At 45.3% G+C, this 9497-nt stretch overlaps 1 protein-coding gene across 2 annotated transcripts; it reads left to right on the forward strand.

The window, feature by feature from the left end:
* The first annotated feature begins 289 nt into the window (after positions 1–289).
* TOMM5 (translocase of outer mitochondrial membrane 5) lies at positions 290–5443 on the forward strand. 2 transcript variants are annotated; one of them, XM_062207933.1, is made up of 4 exons: positions 290–500; positions 1253–1342; positions 3908–4021; positions 4928–5443. In XM_062207933.1, the coding sequence occupies exons 1-4, from the start codon at positions 380–382 to the stop codon at positions 4960–4962; spliced, it is 360 nt and encodes a 119-aa protein (XP_062063917.1). In that variant the 5' UTR covers positions 290–379; the 3' UTR covers positions 4963–5443. The 2 variants fall into 2 exon arrangements, with proteins under 2 accessions (XP_062063917.1, XP_062063918.1); XM_062207934.1 differs by lacking the exon at positions 3908–4021.
* Positions 5444–9497: the final 4054 nt, after the last annotated feature.

Genomic DNA, 9497 nt, shown 5'->3' on the forward strand with positions numbered 1-9497 from the left:
CAAGTTATTTTAAATGATCTCTATGCGTCAATTTTCAGTCTAGGAAATGAAGACCATAATAAGCGACTCACGTAGTCAACAAATAGTAGCCGTTATTAGCTAGGGCGCTAGCGCTTCGCAGACGGCCGCATCGCGCTCCTGGTTTAAGAGAGAATCCGTGCCTGCGACGCTAAGATTGCGGTCGCCCCCTTCAGGCCGTCCTGTTCCAGAGCCGGCGCGGGCCGCACGAGACTTTGTCCCTCGCGAGCTCCCGTCGCTGCGCGCGGAAACGAAGGGGCGGAGACCGGAAGTGGGCTCGAGTCGAGTTCCGGGTGCGAGGCGGCCACTGAGGTGGGGAGAGCGCACCGCTGCCAGCGGCTGGAAGCCGGTGAGGCCGAAGATGTTCCGAATCGAGGGCCTCGCGCCGAAGCTGGACCCGGAGGAGATGAAACGGAAGATGCGCGAGGATGTGATATCCTCCATACGGAACTTCCTCATCTACGTGGCCCTGCTGCGAGTCAGTGAGTGTCCTCCCGGGCTGTGACAGTGAGCCGAGCGGGGAGCTCGCAGACAGCGCCCACTTAACTCTAGCCTTCCTGGAGCCCTTGGAAGCCCTTCAGGGAGCTGAGCTGAAGCGAGCGATCGCAGGGAGCAAGGGGCGTCTGCGCCGTGGAGGGTCCCGGAGTGAGGGACGGGGTCCCCAGGTGCACGTGGCGGCCCGGAGGCGCGAGGTTATTCTTGCCGGCTCACCGCGCCTTGAGAACACCGAATGGCTTCCCAAAGTTGTCCCCTGGAGCAGGTTAAGGTATCATTAAACCCAGATTAGGGAACTAGCTCATCCAAGGTCATTCACTGGTTCAGTTGATGAACTTGACCTAAAAGTCAGAGCTGCCGCTCCTTCCTTCGGCACTGACTTTGGAAATCCGAAAAGTTTGCTTCCGTCTTGTTTAAACAGAGGATAATTGCTATTTTTTAAAGGAATGCAACATAAAGGATATGAGTATATAGGATTAGTGAAAATACCTGAGGTTTTATTTGATCTTAGAGTTGGCAAGAAGTTATTTCCCTTCCTTGACAATGGTTCTTTGAGGGTGGCAGGGTCTCAGACTTTAAATTTCTTTTGCAAATGAGAACTCGATTTCTCGCGGGGACTAGCAGAATTACAGGCACACTGAATTATTCTAAGAGCCGAAGGCAGCCTTATGGACCAGTTCCTAATATGATCACCATCTCCCCGTCCCCGGCTCAGTATCCGTCCCTTTTCCTTGGTCAGTGCTGTGTGCTGTTGACTGCTGTGGATGGGCAGGCGGGGACGGTTCCGAAGACTGGAGGCCGGGCCAAGGTCATCCTGCAGAAGACTCAGGTCTCCCTTTCACCTTCTATGATGTTACTCAGCTTCCCCAGGAGAGGGAGCCTTGGGGAGTGGGAACGGAGCACCCGAACCATCTGGCTCTTGGAACAACTTCCCGTTCCCAAATGTACTTGTCTCCCCCTCTCAACCTTTTTCTCTCCACCTACCTCCCGGTGCAATATTTGCTTCGCCTCAATGATTTTTTTTTTTTTTAAGATTTATTTCATTTATTTGAAAGAGAGTTACAGAGAGAGAGAAAGGTCTTCCATCCACTGGTTCACTCCCCAAATGGCTACAATGGCCGGAGCTGAGCCCATGCAAAGCCAGGAGCCGGGAGCTTCCTCCTGGTATCCCACGTGGGTGCAGGGGCCCAAGGACTTGGGCCACCTTCTGTTTTCCTAGATGCCTTGGCAGGGAGCTGGATTGGAAATGGAGCAGATGAGACTCGAACCAGGACCCATATGGGATGCCAGCTCTGCAGGCCAGGGCTTCAACCTGCTGCGCCACAGCCCTGGCCCCACACCTCAGTGATTTTTATGATAGATGCGAATTGGTTTATTATCACTTAAGTGGAAATATAATTTGTATATTATATGATACTCATTTAAATGATACTCATTTAAAATATACAGTTCTGAGGATTTTTGGCATAAAGTTGTGCAGCCATACCAAAATTTAGGAATATTTTCTTTCCCCCTAAGTGAACACCCTATCTGTTGGCTGTCACCCCAGTTCCGCCTTTCTCTACTGCTTGGCAACCACTAGTCTAACTTATTCTCTTTGGATTTGCCTACTCTGGTCATTTCATTTAAATGAAATTTTATAGGAGTACTTCAAAAAGTTCATGGAAAAAATGGATTGGGAAAATAAACATCTTAATGCAAAAAATTTAAAATCTATGCAGTTTTCTGATGATACACATTTTCTTGAAGTTTTTGAAGATCGCTCCACTCTTGATTTCAGAATTTTTACACTAAAAAAAAACACCTTATAGTTGAATTTTCCAGGCTTTTTGACATGCCCTTAAGCAATATGTAGCTTGTGTGTCTGGCTTATTTCATTGAGCTTGATGTTTTAAAAGTTCATCTGTGTTGTAAATGAGTCACAGCTTCATTCCTCTTGATAGCTGAGTAAGATTCCATTGTATGGGGCAAGTGCTTGACCTAGCAGTTCAGACCCTGGTTGAGATACCCTCACCCAGTAGTAAAGTGCTTGGGTTCAAAACCTGCCTCTAGCTTCTAATTCCAGCCTCCTGCTAATGCAAACCCTGGGGAGCAGTGCTGATAGCTAAAGTAATTGGGATCCTGCCACCCATGTGGGAGACCTGGATTGAGTTCCCAGCAGCCTGGGCTGATTGCACACATTTGAGGAGTGAACTCATGAATGCAAGCTTTCTATCTCTGCCTACCCTTCTCTCAGATAAATGAAAATTTTTTGAAAAAAGTTTACATTTCATGACATTCTGTTTATCCATTCATCATTTGATAGATCTCTCCTGTGGTCCGATTAAGAATTGGTAGAAAAGACTGGGTATACCAGTGACCTAGCTATTGGAGGTCAATATTTTTTATTTAACGTTAACAGTATTCTGTAAGTGTTGAGAAATTCTGGCTGTATTTTTGGTGATAGCACTTCTGTTCAGGACAATATCACTTTTTTTTTTTTTTTTTAAGATTTATTTATTTATTTGAAAGGAAGAGTTAACAGAGAGGGAGATCTCCCACCTACTGGCCCACTCCCAAAATGGCAGCAACGGCCAGAGCTGGGCTGATCCAAAGCCAGAAGCCAGGCGCTTCCTCCGGATCTCCCATGTGGGTGCAGGGGACCAAGCACTTGGGCCATCTTGTGCTGCTTCTTCCAGGCACATTAGCAGGAAGCTGGATGGGAAATGGAGCAGCCTGGAATTGCAGGTTGTGGCTTTACCTGCTATGCCACAGTACCAGCCCTGACAGTATCACTTCTTTGAATCCATATAATACCACTTAGCTTTCTAAAGACTGTATCAGATGTGGTTTGAGTGTATACATTATAAGTAGCTAATCACAGGACCCAAAAGAGATGTCTAGTTCTTTTCTTTTTTTTTTTTTTTAATAAGCTTGTCTTTTTTTTTTTTTTTTTTTAAGATTTATTTGTTTACTTGAAAGTCAGAGTTACACAGAGAGAGAGGTCCATCCATCCGATGGTTCACTCCCCAGATGGCCGCAACGGCTGGAGCTGCACCGATCCGAAGCCAGAAGCTTCTTCCGGGTCCCCCATGTGGGTGCAGGGGCCTAAGGACTTGGGCCATTTTCCACTGCTTTCCCAGGCCATAGCAGAGAGCTGGATCAGAATAGGAGCAGCTGGGACTGGAACCAGCGCCCATATGGGATGCTAGCACTTCAGGCCAGGGCGTTAACCCACTGTGCCACAGCACCAGCCCCATGGTGTCTAGTTCTTTATAGTTCTTTAGTTCAGTGTTGTTTTCCCCTACCTGTTGCCTTCTTTCAAATGAATTTTTAAAGGTGAGAAATGCCAATTTGTTTCCCATAGAGTTGTTTTTGGTTTGTTTTTTTTTGTTTGTTTTTGTTTTTTTGACAGGCAGAGTGGACACTGTGAGAAAAAGACAGAGAGAAAGGTCTTCCTTTGCCGTTGGTTCACCCTCCAATGGCCGCTGCGGCCGGCTCACCGCGCTGATCCGAAGCCAGGAGCCAGGTGCTTCTCCTGGTCTCCCTTGAGGTGCAGGGCCCAAGGACTTGGGCCATCCTCCACTGCCTTCCCGGGCCACAGCAGAGAGCTGGCCTGGAAGTGGGGCAACCGGGACAGAATCTGGCACCCCGACCGGGACTAGAACCCGGTGTGCCGGCGCCATGAGGCGGAGGATTAGCCTATTGAGCTGTGGCGCCGGCCCTCATAAAGTTTTATTCCTTTTGTAGTCAAATCACTAAAGCAAAGGGTTGCCATTTGTAAGGGGATTGGACTTAATTGTGGCCCTAAGGCAGGGTGGGGGGAGTACCTGGAGAAAAGATTTTGGAAACTGTGAGAATGAACTTGATAATGATCACAGCCAATGGCACTGGAGTGGGCAGCTGTGGAAGGCAGTGAGTCCCTCTTACTGGGCAGACAGAGGCTTGGCCAGCATTTGGAGTATGTTGTGATGAACAAGGACATAAGCCTCAGCCATTTTCGCTTTCTTGTTACCTCTGCCTCCTTTCAGGGGACCAGTTCCATCTCACACCTGCATTGTTCCCCACCCCCAGCATTCTTTGGAAGCTGGTGGGCCAAATCTGATGAACCAGTATGGGGAAGCTCATTTCCACCTACTGCCCCCCCACCCCCACCACTAGCCCACCTAAGGTATAAAAGGGCCCAGCCTGCTGGGGTCAGGGCCCCTGCCATGTGTCTGTGAGCATGATGGCAGTTGGTCGACCTCCAGATTTATTTTCCCCTGAGTAAGTTCGGTCTGGCTGTAGGTTCGTATACTGTCCCTCCTATTCTGCACCTCTTTTCCTAATATGTTGAACCTATAAAATTTTTTTACCCAATCTTATAATTCTGTGTTGTGGCCTGGGAACTTATAGATTTGAAAACTGATTTGGGGTTTGTCTGTTTTTCTTTCAGCTCCTTTTATCTTAAAGAAGTTGGACAGCATATGAAGATTGGGCATCACGCTTGGATGCATGAGATGAGCCTGGTTACAGTTTCTACTCCTTTCTGCAAATGAATAGGCCCAGAAAGGTGGATGAGACTCTGATTGAATGGACATAAAAATTCTACTTGTTAAGAACAAGTCTGGCTCTGGAAACAGACCTTCATAGCTCAAATCTAAATCTACTTAGGAAGTATGAGAGACGTGCAGTCCTGGTGTCCCTTCTGCTGTGACAGACCGTCTCCTGAATGTCGGCTTCAGCGTAAAGAACGTCCAGCCCCATTTTCTAGCATGTGTGAATTATAAGGGAATCCTGTCTGAAACAGCCCTGTCTCGTCAGTTGTTTCCGCTTACCTGTTTTATTTCTGTCTCGGCAGTATTTGTGCAGCGTCCCTTACAGTTAGTTACATTGTATGAAAGTCACACAGCCACAGTGACATTTAAGCACAGGACCAGCAGTCTATATTTTTAATAAATGTATCAATTTTAAGCAATTGAGTTTTTATTTTTCTTACCCTATGATTTACTGCAAGCCAGTAGCCATTGGTGAAACTCTTATTGTAATTATTACCAAACTGCCTTAAGTTGGGTTAGTTGCTCTTGTTTTGGATTTGAGAATTTGCTCTTCTTGATAACGTGGCATTATATTTTATTGCCTAGCAGTCTTGGTGAAAGGCGGCATCACTGCTTGATGCCAAGAATATGTAATTCCACCAAAGTTAAAGATGTTGTTATTTTTTTTTTTTTTTAGAAAAGTTTTATTTATTTGAAAGAGTTACAGAGAAGGAAAGGCAGAGAGAGGGAGAGACATCTTCCATCTGATGGTTTACCCCCCAAATGGCTGCAATGGCTGGGGCTGGGGCTAGGCCAGGCCGAAGACAGGAACCAGGTCTCCCATGTGGGTGCAGGGGCCTAGGCACTTGGGCCATCTTCCACTGCTTTCCTAGGCACATTAGCAGAGAGCTGGATCAGAAGCGGAGCAACTGGGAATCAAACTGGTGCCACATGGGATGCTGGCACCATAGGCAGTGGCTTTACCTGCTATGCCAGAGCGCTAGCCCCAAAATACTATATTTTTAACTCATATAGGTCTTCAAGTTTGTTGGGGCAGAAGGTAGTTCTTAACCTTCTTCCCAGTAGAAAGAATATTCACTTTTGCTAATTACATTGTATTTACTTCTGTTTCTAGATAGCATAATAGTTTTTGCTTCAAGATTTTTCTATTTTAGACATGGCCTTCTGACTCCTCAGTGTGTATCAGGACTTGGATTTCTCTTTTCTCCCCTTACCCTCATCACTCGCACATTTCTTGTCATTTCCCCTTCTTCCAGTATACAATGCAGTGTGGTTTTGATTGGATTGATAGTATTAGGACTCTAGGTGCTTTGTAGTTTTTTGTTTTTCCTGAACTTCTCTGTGAACTTTACATCTACTAAATGTTTTGCCATTTATTTAACTTGCTCACAGTGTTCACTTTCACTGCAGACTGTTGGCTTTCCCGAGTTTAAGTCTTTTCTTAGAGCCTTCTGACCTGCCCCTGTCTGGACTGACAGCCTGCTATGCCTATGTCCTTATGTGTGCCAGTAATCTGGTGGGGACTTCCTTCACCATCTTCTTGGGAATTCCTTTTCCTTTCTTCTCTTCCATGTTGGAATTATCTTGTCTTTTTTTTTTTTTTTTTTTTTTAAGATTTATTTATTTGAAAGATGGAGCTACAGAGAGAGAGGTCTTCCATTCGCTGGTTCACTCCCCAGATGGCCGCAATGGCCAGAGCTGCGCTGATCTGAAGCCAGGAGCTTCTTCAGGTCTCCCACGCGGGTGCAGGGGCCCAAGGACTTGGGCCATCTTCCACTGCTTTCCCAGGCCATAGCAGAGAGCTAGATCAGAAGAGGAACAGCTGAGACTAGAAACAGTGCCCATATGGGATGCCAGCACTTCAGGCCAGGGCTTTAACCCGCTGCACCACAGCACTGGCCCCTGTCCTTTTTTTTTTTTTTTAAAGGTAGAGAGACAGAGATCTCCCATCTGTCTACTGGTTCGCATGTCTAATTCCTGCAGCAGCTAGAGCTTGGGTAGACTAAAGCAAAGAGCTGAGAACTCAGTCTGGATCTTCCATGTGGGTAGCAGGGATCCAACTACTTGAGCCGTCACCTGCCATCTCCTAGGGTGCACATTAGCAGGAATCTAGAGTCAAAAATGGAGCCAGGACTTAAACCCAGGCATTCTAATTTAGGATGTAGGCATTCCAAATGGTGATTTACCACCTATACCAAAGGTCTGCCCCTACTCTATCTTGCATTTTATGATTGATTTGTTTATTTGAAAGGCAAAGTAACAGAGATATTCCATCCACCAATTCACTCCATAGATGTCCACAACAGCCAGGGCTAGGCCAGGCCAGAGCCAGGAGCTCCATCTGGGTCTCCTGTGTGGGTGATAGGAACCCAAGTGCTGCCTCGAAGGTCCATTAGCAAGAAGCCAGATTGGAAGCATGGAGTAGCCAGAACTCAAGCCAGACAAGCCAACATGGGAAGCGGTGTCCTAAATGGGAGTTTAACCCACTACCACAATGCTCACTCCACATTCTCTTGTTTTGATGAAGCCCAGTCTCCAGCATTATCCTAAGAAAGTCCATAAAAAGGTCTTATTTATCTGAAGATGTCTTTTGTTTTTTCTATCTATATATTCGATTGATAGTTTGCTGATTATAGAGGTCCAGGTTAGAAATCACTTTCCTTTTAATGCATTATACCATTGCCTCTAGCTTTCAGTGTTGCCATTAGAAATCTGAAACCATTCCTAATCTTTCTGTGGGACCTAAATTTTTTTTTCCCTGAGTATTATATTTCTGAAGACATACTTCGGTGTGTATTTATTTTAATTCTTTGTGCTGGGCACTTACTGAACCTGTTTAAACTTGAAACTATGTCCTTTAGTTCTCAGAAGTTTTGTAAGTTTTTATTAATGGATTCCTCTATTTTCCCTCTCCTCATTGTAGAATTTCTTTTTCTTCCATAGTATATCCTATCTGAAATTGCTTTTCTTTGTTATTGTTTCGTGTTAGATGTTTTCTTTGGGTATCTGGCATTCTTGGTTGTCTACTTATATTTGAAAATATGGGAGAGGCAATGCACCTGGGCTCCATCCAGGAGTGCCTGAATTTGTTATCAGACTCCACTCCTGATTGATTCCAACTTCACAAACCCTGGGAGGCAGCAGTGATGGCTTGGTATCTACCTCTTCTTTACTTCCGGAGGCACATGAAACCACCAGTAACTGGGCCTTTTGGGATTCTGTGATATAAAATGGGTTGCTTCCTCCCTCACCCCTGCCCTTTTCCTACTGCTGGCTCAGAATTCGGTTTTCTTGGGTCTACTACAATATGTACCACTTTCTCACCTGCTTTCTAGCTTTTTGTAGCTGTTATTTCTTATATCCTTTAAGGCTTATACCTTAAAACACACAAAATCCTTTATTGTCATTTAGTTGGATCTCAGGAAGGAGTGGAAGTAGATCCCTAGGCTTCATCCACCATCTTTACCCAGAAAGCCTGCCTTTAACCCTGTGATGCTATGTTCTGTGGTGGTAATGTTATCTACTTCTGACTTAACTGAGGAAGCACGATGCATATCACCATGGTCACGAACCGTGGCGCTCAAGACAGACAGACTTGATTCCGAGTCCAGTGCTCACAAGATGGTGCCTTGCAGCAAGTGCAATTGCCCTGAATCTCATTTTCTTCAACTGGAGAATCGGGGCAATAGAAACATCTGTCTACTTCAGTGTTGTAAGGATTCAGTGGGAAAATGCAACACAGCAGCTGGCACAAGTACTTGACATGTGGTAAATGTTTGATATTATTAATGGTTAGTCCTTGGTATAAAGTATTTAGAAGTGATTTGTGCTGGCATTCATAAATGGGTTTCATTTGTATTTTCAGAGGCTCTGAGGCAGCATGCTGGTCTTCTAATTGTTATAGACTTCTTAATTACCAAATAGTTAAGTTCATTATCTAAAAATAGCTCTATGCAATCAGTATTAATGCTATCTTATAGAAGGAGAGATTGAGACTGAAAATTCCAGTGTAGTTAACAGCAGTTGGCTAGGAGTTGGGGGACATTAAAGGTTTTTTTTTCTACCCATGAGTGCTTTTCTTGGGGGAGATAAATGTGATTGTTACTCTGGATTCCAATTTATGTTCAGGATGAAATAGGCTCAGAAAATGTTAGTTTAACTGCTTTGTTGTTCTCTTTGTGGTCCTTCTGTGAAGTCAGCATTAGAATTAGCACTGCGGTCTGTAGTTGATTTTAGAAGGGGCAAACTTGGGCCTCCGTTTGGAATGAAGAACTGCAGGAACCTGAGCTACATTTTTCTTCGCATCACCCTTTGCTTGAGCTAGGCATGCCTGTAACTGCAAAACCCAGGCACTGGACAGTGTTAGTACAGGAAGGGTGTCAGCTGGACATTGTACTCTGTTTTGTTATAACTTGATGCTTCATAAATGCTGCGTGTAGGGCAAGTCAAAGAAGCCACTGAAGCAGG

This window comes from Lepus europaeus, chromosome 12 (assembly GCF_033115175.1).
Source record: "Lepus europaeus isolate LE1 chromosome 12, mLepTim1.pri, whole genome shotgun sequence".
NCBI lineage: Eukaryota > Metazoa > Chordata > Mammalia > Lagomorpha > Leporidae > Lepus > Lepus europaeus.

Excerpts from the sequence above, each read along its gene's own strand:
- TOMM5 (XM_062207933.1), top strand. The coding sequence starts at position 380 with ATGTTCCGAATCGAGGGCCTCGCGCCGAAGCTGGACCCGGAGGAGATG. Across the intron at positions 1,343-3,907 it reads TCATCCTGCAGAAGACTCAG|GCAGAGTGGACACTGTGAGA; the intron begins GTCTCCCTTTCA and ends TTTTTTTGACAG. Across the intron at positions 4,022-4,927 it reads GATCCGAAGCCAGGAGCCAG|CTCCTTTTATCTTAAAGAAG; the intron begins GTGCTTCTCCTG and ends TTTTTCTTTCAG.